This window comes from Callionymus lyra, chromosome 7 (genome assembly GCF_982586985.1).
Source record: "Callionymus lyra chromosome 7, fCalLyr1.hap1.1, whole genome shotgun sequence".
Classification (NCBI taxonomy): Eukaryota; Metazoa; Chordata; class Actinopteri; order Syngnathiformes; family Callionymidae; genus Callionymus; species Callionymus lyra.
This window is the reverse complement of record NC_141824.1, coordinates 16,622,571-16,641,841: the sequence shown is the minus strand read 5'-3', so window position 1 is coordinate 16,641,841 and position 19,271 is coordinate 16,622,571. Positions and strand designations below refer to the sequence as shown.

The 19,271-nt window shown below is 42.7% G+C and overlaps 1 protein-coding gene across 1 annotated transcript; it reads left to right on the top strand.

Moving 5' to 3' along the window:
- The first annotated feature begins 35 nt into the window (after positions 1-35).
- On the top strand, positions 36-18,954 carry col4a3 (collagen, type IV, alpha 3). The gene is made up of 52 exons (XM_087795878.1): positions 36-164; positions 4,708-4,764; positions 5,163-5,252; positions 5,438-5,482; positions 5,583-5,627; positions 5,705-5,767; positions 5,824-5,877; positions 5,942-5,968; positions 6,029-6,103; positions 6,173-6,235; positions 6,300-6,335; positions 6,402-6,449; positions 7,399-7,473; positions 7,572-7,616; positions 7,707-7,769; positions 7,842-7,886; positions 7,981-8,034; positions 8,099-8,140; positions 8,217-8,298; positions 8,370-8,405; positions 10,434-10,598; positions 10,662-10,754; positions 10,821-10,916; positions 11,132-11,202; positions 11,296-11,484; positions 11,563-11,731; positions 12,156-12,248; positions 12,308-12,412; positions 13,206-13,300; positions 13,373-13,523; positions 13,606-13,719; positions 13,785-13,952; positions 14,028-14,117; positions 14,181-14,315; positions 14,389-14,487; positions 14,563-14,652; positions 14,724-14,863; positions 14,923-15,049; positions 15,129-15,209; positions 15,279-15,380; positions 15,445-15,492; positions 15,563-15,748; positions 15,856-15,986; positions 16,062-16,134; positions 16,387-16,458; positions 17,078-17,203; positions 17,272-17,370; positions 17,484-17,696; positions 17,763-17,940; positions 18,014-18,128; positions 18,236-18,408; positions 18,699-18,954. The coding sequence occupies exons 1-52, from the start codon at positions 87-89 to the stop codon at positions 18,775-18,777; spliced, it is 4,989 nt and encodes a 1,662-aa protein (XP_087652004.1). The 5' UTR covers positions 36-86; the 3' UTR covers positions 18,778-18,954.
- The last annotated feature ends 317 nt before the right edge of the window (positions 18,955-19,271 follow it).

Genomic DNA, 19,271 nt, shown 5'->3' with positions numbered 1-19,271 from the left:
CCTCGGACCTGCGAATTTAGAGCGAAGATATTTGTAGAATCACGAGCACCCGAACGGAGCCGAAGTGTGTCGAACAGAGAAGCGGCATGATGGAGCAGCTGACCCGACTTGTGGTGCTGATGCTGGTCCTGCACTGGTCACCGGAACCGACACTAGCAGACGCAGTAAGATAATGCATTATTGATGATGATGATAAGTGATGATGATGATGATGAAAAACATCTTAGTGTCAATATTAGTCTGAACTAAAGCAGAAACTATAAAAGTCTGAGAAAAAGTCAAAGGGGTGAAAAAGATTCACTTTAAATGGTTTGAATTTGGATCAGAACGTGTGAGAACCAAGAGAACCGGTCATGGGGGTCAGACGCTCGTCTGCCTCCACTGTTGTTTTTAGTTCTTTTGTCCCGCTAAGATCCCGCTGGATGTGAACACGCCACGAGTGCGCGCGCACAACAACTGTCTGGAGTCCAGACGGACATGTAAGTGAGTCAGAGTTGATATGTTGTCTCTGCCATTCATGAGCAACCTAGTCAGAGTTTATATGTTGTCTCTACCATTCATGAGCAACTGAGTCAGAGTTGATATGTTGTCTCTACCATTCATGAGCAACTGAGTCAGAGTTGATATGTTGTCTCTGCCATTCATGAGCAACTGAGTCAGAGTTGATATGTTGTCTCTACCATTCATGAGCAACTGAGTCAGAGTTGATATGTTGTCTCTGCCATTCATGAGCAACTGAGTCAGAGTTGATATGTTGTCTCTACCATTCATGAGCAACTGAGTCAGAGTTGATATGTTGTCTCTGCCATTCATGAGCAACTGAGTCAGAGTTGATATGTTGTCTCTACCATTCATGAGCAACTGAGTCAGAGTTGATATGTTGTCTCTACCATTCATGAGCAACTGAGTCAGAGTTGATATGTTGTCTCTGCCATTCATGAGCAACTGAGTCAGAGTTGATATGTTGTCTCTACCATTCATGAGCAACTGAGTCAGAGTTGATATGTTGTCTCTACCATTCATGAGCAACTGAGTCAGAGTTGATATGTTGTCTCTGCCATTCATGAGCAACTGAGTCAGAGTTTATATGTTGTCTCTACCATTCATGAGCAACTGAGTCAGAGTTGATATGTTGTCTCTACCATTCATGAGCAACTGAGTCAGAGTTGATATGTTGTCTATACCATTCATGAGCAACTGAGTCAAAGTTGATATGTTGTCTCTACCATTCATGAGCAACTGAGTCAGAGTTGATATGTTGTCTCTACCATTCATGAGCAACTGAGTCAGAGTTGATATGTTGTCTCTGCCATTCATGAGCAACTGAGTCAGAGTTGATATGTGTCTCTACCATTCATGAGCAACTGAGTCAGAGTTGATATGTGTCTCTACCATTCATGAGCAACTGAGTCAGAGTTGATATGTTGTCTCTACCATTCATGAGCAACTGAGTCAGAGTTGATATGTGTCTCTACCATTCATGAGCAACTGAGTCAGAGTTGATATGTGTCTCTACCATTCATGAGCAACTGAGTCAGAGTTGATATGTTGTCTCTACCATTCATGAGCAACTGAGTCAGAGTTGATATGTTGTCTCTGCCATTCATGAGCAACTGAGTCAGAGTTGATATGTTGTCTCTGCCATTCATGAGCAACTGAGTCAGAGTTGATATGTTGTCTCTACCATTCATGAGCAACTGAATCAGAGTTGATATGTTGTCTCTACCATTCATGAGCAACTGAATCAGAGTTGATATGTGTCTCTACCATTCATGAGCAACTGAGTCAGAGTTGATATGTTGTCTCTACCATTCATGAGCAACTGAGTCAGAGTTGATATGTTGTCTCTGCCATTCATGAGCAACAATAATGAATCACCAATGAATGGATGAATGATAATGACTCTTAAGACAGGTCTGCAACAATAACAACAGTTGTCGAGGTGTTATCAGTGCGACAGTAAAGACACATCGGTGTCAAGACTCACCAACACTGACTCCTGACAGTGAGTCATCAGCAGGGACTCATGAGTAGTAAGTCATCAGCGGCTCCTGGGGAAGTTTTGTCATCATGGACTCATTATAAGTCATTTAATATTAGGGACGCGAGCAGTGACTCATGAGTCAGCAGGGACTTAAGAGTCAGCAGAACCTATGAGTCAGCATGGACTCATGAGTCAGCAGGGACTTGTGAGTCAGCAGGGACTTATGAGTCAGAAATTATCATGAGTCAGCAGGGACTTGTAAGTCAGCAGAACTTATGAGTCAGCAGGGACTGATGAGTCAGCAGGAGCTTGTGAGTCAGCAGGGACTCATGAGTCAACATGGACTCATGAGTCAGCAGGGACTCATGAGTCAGCAGGGACTTTTGAGTCAGAAAGTATCATGAGTCAACATGGACTCGTGAGTCAGCATGGACCCATGAGTCAGCAGGGACTTATGAGTCAGAAAGTATCATGAGTCAGCAGGGACTTATGAGTCAGAAAGTATCATGAGTCAGCAGGGACTTATGAGTCAGAAAGTATCATGAGTCAGCAGGGACTTATGAGTCAGAAAGTATCATGAGTCAGCAGGGACTTATGAGTCAGAAGGTATCATGAGTCAGCAGGGACTTATGAGTCAGAAAGTATCATGAGTCAGCAGGGACTTATGAGTCAGAAAGTATCATGAGTCAGCAGGGACTTATGAGTCAGAAAGTATCATGAGTCAGCAGGGACTTATGAGTCAGAAAGTATCATGAGTCAGCATGGACTTATGAGTCAGAAAGTATCATGAGTCAGCATGGACTTATGAGTCAGAAAGTATCATGAGTCAGCAGGGACTTATGAGTCAGAAAGTATCATGAGTCAGCATGGACTTATGAGTCAGAAAGTATCATGAGTCAGCATGGACTTATGAGTCAGAAAGTATCATGAGTCAGCATGGACTTATGAGTCAGAAAGTATCATGAGTCAGCATGGACTTATGAGTCAGAAAGTATCATGAGTCAGCAGGGACTTATGAGTCAGAAAGTATCATGAGTCAGCATGGACTTATGAGTCAGAAAGTATCATGAGTCAGCAGGGACTTATGAGTCAGAAAGTATCATGAGTCAGCATGGACTTATGAGTCAGAAAGTATCATGAGTCAGCATGGACTTATGAGTCAGAAAGTATCATGAGTCAGCATGGACTTATGAGTCAGAAAGTATCATGAGTCAGCATGGACTTATGAGTCAGAAAGTATCATGAGTCAGCAGGGACTTATGAGTCAGAAAGTATCATGAGTCAGCATGGACTTATGAGTCAGAAAGTATCATGAGTCAGCATGGACTTATGAGTCAGAAAGTATCATGAGTCAGCATGGACTTATGAGTCAGAAAGTATCATGAGTCAGCAGGGACTTATGAGTCAGAAAGTATCATGAGTCAGCATGGACTTATGAGTCAGAAAGTATCATGAGTCAGCATGGACTTATGAGTCAGAAAGTATCATGAGTCAGCATGGACTTATGAGTCAGAAAGTATCATGAGTCAGCAGGGACTTATGAGTCAGAAAGTATCATGAGTCAGCAGGGACTTATGAGTCAGAAAGTATCATGAGTCAGCAGGGACTTATGAGTCAGAAAGTATCATGAGTCAGCATGGACTTATGAGTCAGAAAGTATCATGAGTCAGCAGGGACTTATGAGTCAGAAAGTATCATGAGTCAGCAGGGACTTATGAGTCAGAAAGTATCATGAGTCAGCATGGACTTATGAGTCAGAAAGTATCATGAGTCAGCATGGACTTATGAGTCAGAAAGTATCATGAGTCAGCAGGGACTTATGAGTCAGAAAGTATCATGAGTCAGCATGGACTCGTGAGTCAGCAGGGACTCGTGATCAGGGACCCGGAGCAGTGATGAGCTACAGGTGAGAAGCACCAGACACCTGACGTCAGTTCACGACGTGTTGTGACTCGTTTTTCTTTCAAACTAGAGACGAGCGTGAACTCAGACATCCAGTAGCCATGACAACGTCTTTACGCGCAGCAGACAAAGACGTGTTTGGGTTTAGAGTCTAGAGTTGAATCCGGTTCACTCCAGAATCTAAACCTCAAAGTTCGGTTGCAGATGAAACGTTGATATGCGTGTGTGTGTGTGTGTGTGTGTGTGCGTTTGTCTAATCTTTTTTCAGAACACTCAATAAAATGTAGGACATTTAGTCTCACTGTTTTGTTTGTTAGCATACAAATGCATTGTAGATGCTTTAACAATCATTTCTAACTGAAAATTGCTGATGTGCACAAAAGTTACTTTTAAAGATTTGTGGGCGAGCACCCCCCACTCCATCTTTTTAGAACGTTGAACTCTGCCTCTAGCGTAAGTGTGCGGTACTACACCCCAATGTCACCATAATCTCTGACAAAAGCGTGTCATGTTTTGATAAGACAAAGATGTTTTTTTAATTATCATAGAAGATAAATCCAATCCAAGTTCATTTTATAGGATAGCTTATCTTTCACTTCATACTGCTTTTTCAGATCATATCAGTTTTCATTTAAAATGTCAAGGTAAAAAAAAAAAACATACTTTGAAAATAAAAGATTTATTTAAAATGTGAGTTTTGAAATCAGGGCATTTTTTAAAATCTAGTGAAAGTCTCAGCTGCTCTGTAAATCAAACCACAAATGTAGGTGTCACCAAACGAAAAGTTGAAATTCATTACGTATGCACGTGTGTCTCCACAGGCGTGCCAGTGCCGGGGGTCTTCCTTGTGTCATTGCGATGGGGTCAAAGGTCAGAAGGTGAGTATGTTTATTTTGTTTAGAAATAAAATGTTCTCATCGGACTTCACCTGGTGGTGACTTCTCTGGTCATCCCTTCAGGATGAAGAAGATGAACCAGGTTTTGACGTTGTGTTTTAAGTTAAATGTTTTTAAAGTATGTATTTTAAATGTGTATTTATTGTTAAGCGCTTTGTGACCCTGGTCTGAGAAAGACGCTTTCGAAATAACAATTACTTACTTATGATCAACACATTACACTTACACTCACCTGAACACATTAAACCTGAACGCACATCACGTCTAAACACATCGCACTGGATACGCTTGAACGTACCACACAATGCACACTACACACATGAATACACCACACTTTGATACTTTGATACTACAGAAATAACTGTAACCGACTCTTACAGGGTGAGCAAGGTTACCTCGGCTACGATGGACTTCCTGGAGTGATTGGGTTTCCGGGACATGAGGGTAACCAAGGACCACTTGGAGAAAAGGTGCAGAGTTTTTTTTTTTATTACTAACCTTGGTGAGTCCTTAGTTGAGGGGTCTAGGGGTTAGTTATACATGAGAGAAATGGGTTTAACTCAACGTGCAAAAAAGTTATCATGACCAATGATTGGTTAGTAATGGTTCATCAGCCACGACTAATGACCCATTGACTTTTGTTCTGTGTTGGCAGGGCGGACTGGGAGTGGCAGGTCTACCTGGTCTGAAGGGTTCGCGGGTACGTCGGGTGTCACAGCTCAGTTCACATAAAGGGTCCTAAGTCGGAGTGGAGCAGAATTTAGTCTATTTGGTCGGTCACATTGTGTCTTTGTTTCCAGGGTCTTTCAGGAAAACCAGGTTACCCGGGCCCTCCGGGTCTGCCGGTGAGTATACTTAGCTGAGGTTTTGAACTGAGTCTCAGGCACATGACCTCAGAGACGTATCACTCTCACTGTTGCAGGGTCTCCCTGGACTGGAGGGTCCTCTCGGGCAGCCTGGAATCCTTGGATGTAACGGCACTCAGGTACGGAGACCAGAGTCAAGGGGCTCATCTGCGACTCACCTCTGCGTGTCTTTTAGGGTGGTGGTGGATTCCCAGGAGTCCCTGGTGTCCCAGGTCCCGTCGGAGTTCGAGTGAGTTACTTTGGACTTGTTGACCTCGTTGGTGACTAAAGCTAACAAGATCATGGTTTTGTAGGGCTACCCAGGACCTCCAGGAGCAAAGGTTAGCGGTTACACCTGATCATGAAAGTCAAGGTCAAGTCCTGACCGATTCTGTTCTCAGGGCGATACACTGGTCTTCCCAGTCAGTCAGACAATTAAAGGATCCCTTGGACCAACGGGACCACAAGGCATCGAGGTCAGTCACACAACTTTGCACACATACAATCACACACACTTGAAGAAGTTATATTCTTTTTTTTAATAGGGTCAGACGGGAAATGTGGGTTTCTTCGGGCTACCAGGTGAAACAGGACCTGCTGGACTTCCTGTGAGTAGCATGATCAAGTTGACCATTTCAGATGAGACAGTCTGACCCAGCTTATCGTTCGCAGGGACGTCCAGGCTTTCCAGGGTTACAGGGGGAAAAGGTTTGAAACTGTACCATAATGATGTCATATGATCACAAAGTGCTATCACTGTCTTTTCGTATACAGGGTCAAGAGGGTCCAAGTCCAGTAATCCCTGGTCCAAGAGGTCAGAAAGTAAGTTAATAGTTAATATTCTGTTTATCATCATCATCATCATCATCTTTGTCTTCTTCATTCTGAGGGATATTATCATCTTCATCCTGATCTGTATTCTGACCTTCATCATCATTTTCCTCCTGATTTTCATCATCATCATCATCATCATCATCATCATCATCATCATCTTTGTCTTCTTCATCCTGAGGGTTATTATGATCTTCATCCTGATCTTTATTCTGACATTCATCATAAATTTCCTCCTGATCATCATCATCATCATCATCATCATCATCATCATCTTTTTCACTTTCATTCTGATGGTTATTATCATCGTTATCCTGATCTTTATTCTGACCTTCATCATCATTTTCCTCCTGATCATCATCATTATCTCATCATCATCATCATCATCATCATCTTCTTCATTCTGATCTTTATCCTGAGCTTAATCATCATTTTCCTCGTGATCTTCATCATCATCATCATCTTTGTCTTCTTCATCCTAAGCGTTATTATCATCTTCATCCTGATCTTTATTCTGACATTCATCATCATTTTCCTCCTAATCAATCATCATCATCGTCATCATCATCATCATCATCTTCTTCATCCTGATGGTTATTATCATCTTCATCCTGATCTTTATTCTGACATTCATCATCATTTTCCTCCTAATCAATCTTCATCATCATCATCATCATCATCATCCTCATCATCATCATCATCATCATCATCATCATCATCATCATCACCATCATCATCATCATCACCAGCATCATCATCATCATCATCATCATCTTCTTCATCCTGATGGTTATTATTATCTTCATCCTGATCTTCATCATTGATATCAACAACATGGTCTTAATCGTTATCAGATCGTCATAAAAAAAAATCATCATCCCATTTATTATAATAAAAACTATAGTCAACATCATCATCAACATGGGTTGATTTGTCTCAGGGGGATCGTGGACCCCACGGAGTTCCTGGACAAAAAGGGATAAAACTTTATGCTGAAGGACCAAAAGAACTAAAGGTCTGTCTATCCTTGCGTCTGTCAGTCCGTCTGTTGATGTATCTGTCTGTCCCAATGTCCGTTTGTCTCTCTCTATCTAAACTGGTACTGTGTTTAAGGGGGAACCTGGTGAAGTAGGACAGAAAGGTTGTCGTGGACTTCCTGTGAGTAGCATCTCTGTCAACAAGTCGGTCTTTCTTTGTGTGTAGACAGACATATAATCTGTTTTGTGGTTTTATGGTTTTAAACTCTAGGGTCCTTCTGGCAAAGATGGAAAAAAGGGCATGAAGGGGGATGAAGGAGATCCAGGTCCTCTGGTGAGTCCTGGTCCAGTCTCTGAGTCCTCATCTGAGTTTAAATGGTGTCTGATCAAAGACTTGCTGTTTCAGGGTGAACCGGGAAGAGATGTGGGACCCGGACCACTCGGAGAGCTGGTACACAGCACTAACTGTTCCATCCAAGGACCAACTGGTGTCAGGTTCTGATCACTTCATTAACAGCTACTGTACATCCGCTTTTATCTTGCAGGGGGAGCCCGGAGACCCCGGGTACATAGGCCCACCGGGTATCGATGGAAGTGAGGTAAGTTTTGGGACTTATACAGAGATCTAGCATGGAATTCTTCAGCGTTCATGTTTGTGTTCAGGGAGAAAAGGGTGCACAAGGACCTCCTGGAACTCAGGGTGAGGTGAGGAAGGGATCTGCCCCTTGGGTGTGCTGGTTCACCACCGACTAGTCTTATCTCAACCATATTATTTTGTCAGGTGGTCTTGAATCGGAAATTTCTGAAGGGTCGGAGAGGAATACCAGGCCAACAAGGCCCACAAGGAGTTTCTGGAGAGCAAGGTACTGCAGAGACTATGATGTCAATTAACATTTGTGGAATAATAATGACACTTGTTGTTTCACTCTTTCAGGACTAATTGGCTTCCCTGGCCGTCTTGGTGAACCAGGTATAGGTTTTCCTGCCACCTGTCTGTCTCACTCTTTTTGTGCAGGTCCTTGATTCACTATTGTGTAACTGAACGTCAAAGATAGAGATCGGTTGTAGAGATTTCATGTGCTGTAATTACACATCACAGACGCACGATGGCAGCAGAGAATCGGGAGCCGTGACCATTTTTTGTCTTTTTGTTTAAAAAAGTATTAATTTTATTTTCGCAATAGAGTATTTTTGAGTTTGACCTCTGGTCATAAAAATAAATAATAATAAAAATAACAATAAAATAACATGTAAAGTTATACAATGACCTCACTGGGTTAACTATTTATTCTTCACTTAAATGACGACCACACGTCCAATATTATGACCATATTTTCACTACGTGTCCAACACTATGATCACGTGTAAAACATTATTACTACCTGTCTAACATAATGACCATCTGTAAAACATTATTACTACCTGTCTAACATGATGATCATCTATAAAACATTATTTCTACCTGTCCAATGTGATAAATATCTGTAAAACAGTATTATTACCTGTCTAACATAAAGACCATCTGTAGTACATTATTACTACCTGTCTAACATGATGACCATTTGTGAAACATTATTACTACCTGTGTAACATAATGACCATTTGTGAAACATTATTACTACCTGTCTAACATGATGGCCATTTGTGAAACATTATTACTACCTGTCTAACATGATGGCCATTTGTGAAACATTATTACTACCTGTCTAACATGATGGCCATTTGTGAAACATTATTACTACCTGTCTAACATGATGGCCATTTGTGAAACATTATTACTACCTGTCTAACATGATGGCCATTTGTGAAACATTATTACTACCTGTCTAACATGATGGCCATTTGTGAAACATTATTACTACCTGTGTAACATAATGACCATTTGTGAAACATTATTACTACATGTGTAACATAATGACCATTTGTGAAACATTATTACTACCTGTCTAACATGATGGCCATTTGTGAAACATTATTACTACCTGTCTAACATGATGGCCATTTGTGAAACATTATTACTACCTGTCTAACATGATGGCCATATGTGAAACATTATTACTACCTGTCTAACATGATGACCATCTGTAAAAGATTATTTCTACCTGTCCAATGGGATAAACATCTCTAAAACACTATTACTACCTGTCTAACATAAAGACCATCTGTAGTACATTATTACTACCTGTCTAACATGATGACCATCTGTAAAACATTATTACTACATGTCTAACATAATAACCATCTGTAGTACATTATTAATACCTGTCTAACATAAAGACCATCTGTAGTACATTATTACTACCTGTCTAACATGATGACCATCTGTAAATCATTATTACTACCTGTCCAACATAATAACCATCTGTAAAACATTATTACTACCTGTCTAACATGATGACCATCTGTAAAACATTGTTACTACCTGTCTAACATAATAACAATCTGTAGTACATTATTACTACCTAAGTAAAATTATGACCATATGTAAAACATTATTACTACCTGTTTTAACATTATTATAATTTGTGAAACATTATGTCCATCTGTAGAACATTATTATGACCCGTCCAACATGATGATAATGTGTAAACATGATTCAAAAATGTCCAACATTATGACCATTTGTAAAAAAAAAAAAGAAAGAAAAGAATTAGTAATTATCCAATGTGATGACCATCTGTAGAAAATTATTATTACCTCTCCAACATAATGACCATCTGTAAAACATTATATCTACCTGTCCAACATGATGAAGACATTTTAAACATTACAACCACGTGTGCCTGTAAACATTATGACTGCCTGTCCCATTTTGTGATCATCTCTAAAGTATGACCATCTGGCTAGTATTATTACCACCTGAAAATAGTGGACAGTTGCTGAATACCTGCCAAACATTATGTTAAACATTATTACCACATCCAGCATTGTTGCAACCTGTAAAAAATACTATACAACATAAGTACATTTTCCTTTTCAAGATTCATATAATTCTCAGGCAATATTTTGGAGGGGCAACAAGGACCACAAGGACCTCCAGGTTCATCTGGACCAAAAGGAGAACCAGGAGAACCTGGGATATTTATCATTGGTCCTCCAGGTCCAACCGGACTAATTGGAAATCTTGGTGATGAGGGTGAACCAGGAGAACCCGGCATACCAGGTGGAGTGTTAAAAATGAACATCATCCTTTGGCAAAATAACTTACTCAGGTTTGGTTTCTAAGACTTTATTCAAGGAGATGTTGGACGTCCAGGAGCTAAAGGTCAAGAAGGCTTAAGGGGACCTCCTGGGACAAGAGGGGAAGATGGTCCACGAGGTAATAAATTGTGGCTAAGTGGAGCAAAGGGTTTCTAGAGAAACTGAATAAGTTCATGTTCATCAGGTGATAAAGGGGAGGTGTGCAGGGTCTGCAAAGTCTCACCTGGAACCCCGGGACGTCCTGGTGATCCTGGAGAGCCAGGTGTAGATGGAATACCAGGTAATTACAAAAGCAATACAAAGGTTTAAACTTGTACATAAGAAATACCGTTTGACTTTATCAGATTAAACTGTGTAGTTGTATTATCAATTTCATCCATGAAAGTGGTGCATTCAAGACAAGAGCTGGTGGGAGGTTGTGTGAGCATTAGTCACACCTACAGCAGGAGGATGATTTCATCAATTGAAATTGTCCGGCTGTCTATCTGTGTCTAGGAGCCATTGGATTTCCAGGACCTAAAGGTGTAATAGGAGTGAAAGGTATAGGTGGTCAGCTGGGCCCTCAGGTGAGCTAAGAATCACTAAATCTATCAAGAGTTCTTTGTCTCTGCATGTAGGAACTAGAAAAACACTCATGAAGTACTGTTCTCTGTTCTCAGGGAATCCCTGGAAATCCTGGGGAAGCTGGTCTTCCTGGTCCAGTGGGGGAACCTGGCATCATACAGAAGGTTGGCCTCAAGGGGGAGGTTGGAGAGCAAGGGCAACAAGGACTGCCAGGTCTCGAGGGTCCTGGTGGATCTCCTGGAAGTTCTGGAGCAAAGGGAATCAAGGGATCAAAAGGAAACATTGTAAGTAGCCCAGGAGAGTCATGCCTGTTAGATGAGATCTCACTGAATACCACAATAAGAGGTACATTTGTCTCTTAGGGTCCTCCAGGCCCAAAAGGTGAAAGAGGTCCTTTTGGTCTTTCTGGTCCCAGAGGACTTATAGGACAAACAGGACCCCCTGGACCACATGGAATTGGAATTCCAGGACTGAGTGGACCACCAGGGGATGTGGGACTAGTGGGGCTGCCAGGGGACCCAGGAAAACCAGGTAAGTGTGTTTAACGCTATACACAGTGACATCTTCATCAGCACCCTTGTCCTTTTCTTGGTCATCTATGCTGGTCTGTTTTAGTCAGAGTTGAAATGAAATACCATAATAACCAAAGTAATTCATTTTATTTGTAAGGCGCCTTTCAAGACTGGCGAGGGTGTTTATGGGCATGAGATCAGTCAGGTAGGAAGGGGCAAGGTTGTTGAGGGCTTTAAAAGTCAGGAGGAGGATTTTACAGTTAATACGGTTGGTGATGGGGAGCCAGTGGATTTGTTGAAGAACAGGTGTGATAGGATTGGGGGGTCTTGGTGATCATCAGGGCACCATCATTTTGTAAAACATCAACAGTTCACAGAAAACCATACCTTGCATATACCCTCTCACATTTTTCAATGATTATTTATAAGGTTTTATCCTTTAGGAGAAAAGGGTTCCCCTGGAGAAATAAGGACGTCTATCGGAGAGCCAGGCCAGAAGGGTCAGAAGGGTTTATCTGGGAATCCAGGACCTGAAGGTAATACATGTAGAATCTATCGTCTTCTTTTTGACCCTAATGTGAAACCTAAACCAAAGGTGTGCCTGGACAACTGGGTGACCCTGGTCCAGCCGGTGTCAGGGGAGAAAAGGGAGATGGAGGATTTTCTGTGCAGGGGCCTCCTGGCTTCCCTGGGATAAAAGGTCAGTCTCTGAAAATAAAATGGTGTTTGAGAGAAGGAGACAGTCTTCTATTTACAATTATACAAACCTAACTAACAACATGGTCAATCTAGAAACACTCTAAACTCACTAAAGAATGTATGTTTTTTTTCTTCTAAAATCTTCATTTATTGTCAATTTCACTAAGGGTACATATAATAAGATGGATGTCGGTTTCCCATAGTTTAAACATACAGGGGTTGATTGAAGAACTGTGTTCCCTGTGCCGGGTGGTCAATATGTTCATAGTGTCCTCTGCCTCTTGGGATAATCTCTGCTGATTCCAATAGAAATTTCATCAGGGAGGTCACCAGATATTTTAGAAAATACAAAAACCTCAGACAGTTCTAAGTTTAGAGCTTTAAGGACTGTATAGCAGAGTTGGTCAACACACTTTTTCATTTACCAGTAGTTAATTATTATTATTGTTATTTTAGGTCAAAATTTACAGCCATATAGTTGTACCCTACATTAAGTAAATGACTGTCAATCTTTAGTCCCGGGACGGTAGACAGAGAAGATCCTTCTTAATTCATCAAAGATTTAATTCACAGGATCTTGGGTTGTAGGGCCTATCCAACTGCTGCTGGGGAAAACCTGAAATCGAACCATGCTGTGAGGTGTTACACTAACTACTACTTCCCTTTTTTTTATTGATTTAATGTGACATGCGATCCAGGGTTGATGTATGTGCTGTCCTTGCTATTCTACTTTTGTATAAAACGTAAATGACAATGGTTAAGATTAAAACATTTTTTTTGTTTGGTGCCCACAGGGGATAAGGGCCAACCAGGAGCTCCAGGTGTCATTAGTTTGGGTATTAAAGGGCGAGCAGGACCAGGAGGACCTCCTGGAATGCCAGGTGCAAAGGTGAAAGACATGAGGGCAAGGGGAGCTCAGATGGTGAAGTAACTTGTTAATTGTTCCTGTATCACGTCACAGGGGGATGCTGCTTTTGGATTTCCAGGACAGCAGGGACAGTTGGGCCCACAAGGAGAAGATGGAGATGTGGGATCACAAGGGAGTCAGGGAGCAGCAGGACCAAATGGTGTGCCAGGTCCAATAGGAACAGCTGGACCACCTGGTGCTAATGGTGCTTAATAGTCAGATACAAAATTGACCCAACAGACAAATCATGGAAGTGAATCCTTGCTGAGCCAAAAAATCTGTCATAGGTGAAAGGGGTCTGAATGGTTTGCCGGGTACAGTAGGTTTGGTTGGACCTTGTTTACCAGGATCCTCTGGACCCATTGGCAGTCAGGGAAAAGTCGGCGTCATCGGCTTTACCGGTAAAATCTGAGCAAGGTCTGTCAATGTGGTGGGTTTTTGGTAATATATGGATTGTGTTTACTAGGTGTTAGAGGTCCTAAGGGGGTGAATGGTGACCTAGGACCACTTGGCATTGGGATAATGGGACTTCAAGGACCTTTTGGTGATCCAGGAATTTATGGGGACACAGGGCCAGTGGGAAGTATAGGACTTAAAGGCATAAAAGGAATTCAAGGAAATCCCGGCGGTCCAGGTAAGGAATCAAGCAACTGTAATCAAATACTATTTCTGCTTCTCCTACATGAATCTTTTCTTTCATGTTGCCAAGGCATTAGGGGGGAAACTGGCAACACAGGAATTCCTGGAAGTGTAGGCGAGGTCGGCAAAGTAGGAGAGTCTGGAAGACTTGGAGAAAAAGGTGGAATTTTGGTCAACTTTCGGCAAGATGTGCAGAATCTGATAGTTTTACCAATCCTTGCAGGTGAGACCGGTCCAAATGGTACTGGAGGCTCGAAAGGGCCACCTGGTCACCAGGGGGAGAAAGGGTACAATGGGCCCAAAGGAACAACGTCCACAGTTTCATTGTATGGAGTACCTGGAGACCCTGGAGAGCCAGGTGAGATCACCATCACCCTGTATACAAGAAAGAACTCTCCACACCTCTTTGTCTTATGTCTGCTGTATCTTAGGTTTGACTGGTCTCACTGGTACTAAAGGAAATCAAGGGTTCCCGGGTTTACAAGGTGCAGATGGGAACATTGGGTATCCAGGAGGTCCGGGAAGACCAGGTTGGTCCCTTCTGTGTCATAGGTCGCTTCTTTTCAATCAAATTATATAACGGCAACTTTTTTTGAACTTGGCAGGGTTTCCTGGACAACCAGGAGAAGAGGGACGAATTGGTTTTCCTGGCCCATATGGCCTCCAAGGTGATCTTGGTGTGTCAGGAAAGCCAGGTAATAGCAAATTAACATGTCTGTGGAGCTGTACTCTGGGAAAATAAATCGTATCTCTGCTTTGGATCTAGGTGCTAAAGGCATGAAGGGCTCCAAGGGTTCTTGTGGAGAACCTGGTGCCTATGGAAGTTCAGGACTAGAAGGGCTCAAAGGAACTAAAGGAGAACCCAGTTCACCTGGACCAGGACCTAAAGGATCCCGCGGAGAGAAAGTAGTCAATCACACCTTAATTCCACTGCTGCCGAAGTTCACCCACAAGATATTTTTCAGGGGCAAGCCGGGTTTTCTGGACCTGTAGGTGTAAGAGGTATACCAGGGGACCATGGAACATTTGGATCTCAAGGAGACATCGGCCTCAGAGGTCCAAACGGAAATCCTGGACTTCCTGGATGCAGAGGTACCACACATTAAGTTGCCAGAGGTACATCACAAAATATATCCAGAACAAAAGCTATAATTTCTTGGAATTTCCTTAGGTCCTCCAGGGCCCCCAGGTGATAAAGGCTGTGATGGTCCACCAGGAGTTGATGGTCCTCCTGGACCTGCTGGACTCACAGGTATGCTGGCTGTCTTATTGCTTCACATTGTGACAGTTGCAAATTTTAAAAAACTTTTTTTAATCATAGGAAACAAAGGGGCTCCAGGGGACCCAGGTCGATCTGGTCCTAGAGGAAACCAAGGACAAGATGGAATACCCGGGCCTCCAGGAGAAAAAGGCGCAATGGGAGGTATGGCTGGATATTGCTGTTCTCTTGAATTAACTTACTGTTCTGGGTTTTTATTGTTACCTAGCTTCTGGTGTTGGACCACAAGGAATGGAGGGTGTGAAAGGTCCTCTAGGTGAGTTCTAGTCTGAATTGTCTTCAGGTCCAAATCTCAAAGGATTAAATAAAAACATTTTAATTTTCAGGATGTGTTGGCGAAATGGGTTCACCTGGCCCCTGTGGCTATCCCGGTCCATACGGGCAAGAGGGAGTTCATGGTCCTCCTGGTCCCCCTGGACCACCAGGTCCCCCAGGACTTCGGGGTAGAAAGGGTGCCTGTACCCAAGGAGGAAAAGGCGAGAAGGGATCTCAGGGGGAAGAAGGAGCAAAAGGTATATAAATAAATTGAATTTTGTCTGGTTCCAGGGATAAACACTGTGCTATTTGACAGCTGTTGAAGCTTGACTACAATTTTTTTTATCAAACTGTGGACCTGCAGGTCCACCAGGCTGTGTAGGTCCACCTGGGACACCTGGCCCTGGTTTTAAAGGAGAAAAGGGAAGTAAAGGAGCCATAGGAAGTCAAGGAGCACCTGGATGTCATGGTGATCCTGGACCACGTGGAGATCCTGTTAGTAATTTATCAGTCACCTGTAAATTAACATAGTCCTCTTTTGTTAACTGCATCTGTTGATGTTGTCTATAGGGTGAAGACGGACCACCGGGTTTACCAGGTCAGAAAGGCCAAATGGGAACAATAGGGTTCCCGGGACCTCTTGGTAAGAGCAAAAGCCTTATATACAGTATCTGTCTATGACCAGACATCAGCTGTCCTCAGATACCTCAGGTCATTGACAAGGAAAGCTCCTCATACACCTTAGGTTCATGAGGTCTATGAAATCCCCATAGCCCCTGGTCTGAATCAGTTGCAGGTTTGCATGAGGTCCATGCCTAACTGACTAACTGAGGAAAGTTTAGTCTTAAAGAAAATTAGTTTACATGTTTTTGAATCTCCTAATTTTTTTTTCAAGGTTTGAAAGGAAGTAAAGGAGCACAAGGTAGCAGTGGCCCACAAGGTCTACCTGGATTTCCAGGGAGGCGAGGTAAGCATTATTTAGGCTGCTTTCTTATAGAGGAGTATCCTGCCCCAGACTTCATTAGCGCTGCCTTTGTCAGCCACTCCATCCTCCTCAGCCGCCGGAAATCCATAGGCATCTCTAACTTCGCCCTCTCCTGCTTCAACTCATACCTGTCTGAAAAGTTCCACTATATAGCAGTAAACAACAAAAAATCACACTACCACTGTCTCACATGGAGTCCTCCAAGGCTCTGTGCTCGATAACATTCTCCGCCTCATTGACTATATTCCCACTGCTATGCTGAAGACACCCAACTCTATATCGCCACCAAAAAAATCACTGGCCATTCTCTCCACCCTCATCACTTGCCTCACCAACATATGATCCTGGATAAACCACAACTTTCTCAAACTCAACAGCAATACAATGGTAATAATAATCTTTGGCCCAAAATCCAACCTCTCTGCCTCCCAGGACTTTTCTCACTGAATTGATGGTAACTCACTTTGTTGAGGGTTTCTTTGTATCTCATTCTGTATGTATGTTATCTTCATTTTTTGGTTTATGTAAAGCACGTTTGTGTACTTTGAAAAGTATTATAGAAAAGTTATGTATTATTAATATTATTTGCATATCTGTGTAGGGTCTCCAGGTAGGGACATGCCAAGGCAGGTTGTGCTGTTGCCTGGTGATCAAGGTTCTTCTGGAGATCCTGGACTCCCAGGGCTCCTTGGAGTACCAGGAACCCAAGGGAGACCAGGAAAACCCGGTAGGTCTATAAGCAACTTACACATAAACTGACAGAAATATCCAACTAACATTTTGAAATACCTCAAGGGCCTGAAGGTGTTAGAGGGGCCCCAGGCAGGCTCGGTCCGACAGGTTATCCAGGACCAAAGGGAGAAAAAGGAGACCCAGGATTCCCTGGGCAAATGGGTAAATGAAAACTAGGTAGCTTAAAGGGGACACGGGGGACATCCTGGTGACAAGACAATATAAAACTAAGTAAATGTAATAGTTTGAAATTAATGAAAAACATTCTCTCACAGGCGCCATTGGTGTTCAGGGGACTGCTGGTGCTAAAGGTGTCCCTGGTCCACCAGGTCCTTGCATAACTACACCAGAGAAGGATGGCTTCCTGTACACACGACACAGTCAGGAACTGTACATCCCAGTCTGTCCCCCTGGTTCAAGTCTTGTCTACAGTGGATACTCACTACTATTCATCAATGGAAATAATCGTGCTCACGGGCAAGATCTTGGTAAAAGGCCTGTAAAATCAAGGATGTTCTGAGAGCCGTGGATTACCAATTTATCTGTCTTTGCAGGGACATTAGGAAGTTGTCTACCTCGGTTCACTACAATGCCATTTCTGTTCTGCAACACTGACAACACCTGCCGCTATGCCTCACGGAATGACTACTCCTACTGGCTGTCCACCCAAGCGGAGGTGTCGGGAGCTTTGCCGTTCATCTCCGGTGACATGCTGAAAACATTCATTAGTCGGTAAATAGGCCAAACTGTGGGATAGAGAACCTAAAGTCCCGACTGGATCTAACCTACAACTATTGTTCTCTAGGTGCAGTGTGTGTGAGTCCAGAACAAATGTGATAGCAGTCCACAGTCAGACCACCTCAGTTCCAGATTGTCCACCTGACTGGGAGTCTATGTGGTCAGGGTTCTCCTTTGTGATGGTTTGTTGCTCTGCCCTTGCTTCCCAAGACTAAACTTTGAGAGGCCACTATCTGTGGTGGTTGTGTTTTTGTTGTCTCTTTTGATCAATGCTTTGATCCAATTCTAGGAAACTGGTGTTGGAGCAGAAGGTTCTGGGCAACCTTTGGCTTCTCCAGGATCTTGTCTAGAAAATTTCCGGAAGATTCCCTTTATCGAGTGTCACGGCAGAGGAACATGCAACTACTACACAGACTCATACAGTTACTGGCTGGCAGCTCTTAACCCAAACGACATGTTCAGGTACAGACTTGTGTGGTGCCTTCAAGAACAGCGATTAAATGGATGTGTTCTGGTGCAATGATTACAATGATAAATCCAGGAAAAGTGACCACAATGGTGCATTAGGGTGCAGTGACTATAGTGTTTAGGAAGAGTTAATACAATGATGTGTTCAGGAACAGTGAAAGAGTGGTGTGTTCAGGAACAGTGGCTACAGTTTTACATTCGGTAACACTGGCTATAATGATGCATTCAGTCATTGAAGATGTTTTGAAGTATTCCCATGTGTGATCATCTCGTCTCCTCCACAGCAAACCCAAACCTCGGACACAAACCGGCAAATTTCCCGGGGATCTGATCAGTCGCTGCAGAGTGTGCAGGAAGCTCTGAGCCCCTGGGTCTACGACTACATTTGTACGCTGCTATGATCACTTAATACACAAAATCAGCTAATGAATCTTCACTAGAGCTCTGCGGGGGCTGAATATGGTCTATTTCATATGTATACACATACAGAGTCTCAAACAGACAAACACACACTTTTCTACACTAACACAAAAATATTTGTCTGATGAGTTTTGACTAAAATGTTAATAAAGTTGTTTTACAGATGTCATTTTCTTTGTTTAACCCAAGTCACATGGTTCAGATTTGAGTATCACTCATACTGACTGTACGTTTGGCTGGGCAGAAGAGCTCTGACCTTTGACCCAGTGGACAACTTACAATTCTGTTCTGAGCGACATGTTTGACACGCAGGAACCTGTTGATTATGTCATCAGTCAACGTCATGAAAGGGAACGTGATGTCATAGCGACTCACAAGTTGTCGAAGTCACTACTGTTGTCAAGTCGTCCAAATACTGATGGTTACTACCAAGTTAC

Coding starts and splice junctions, on each gene's coding strand:
- col4a3 (XM_087795878.1), top strand. CDS start 87: ATGATGGAGCAGCTGACCCGACTTGTGGTGCTGATGCTGGTCCTGCAC. Junction 15,210..15,278: donor TGGACCTGCTGGACTCACAG/GTATGCTGGCTG, acceptor TTTTAATCATAG/GAAACAAAGGGGCTCCAGGG. Junction 17,371..17,483: donor AGGATTCCCTGGGCAAATGG/GTAAATGAAAAC, acceptor ATTCTCTCACAG/GCGCCATTGGTGTTCAGGGG.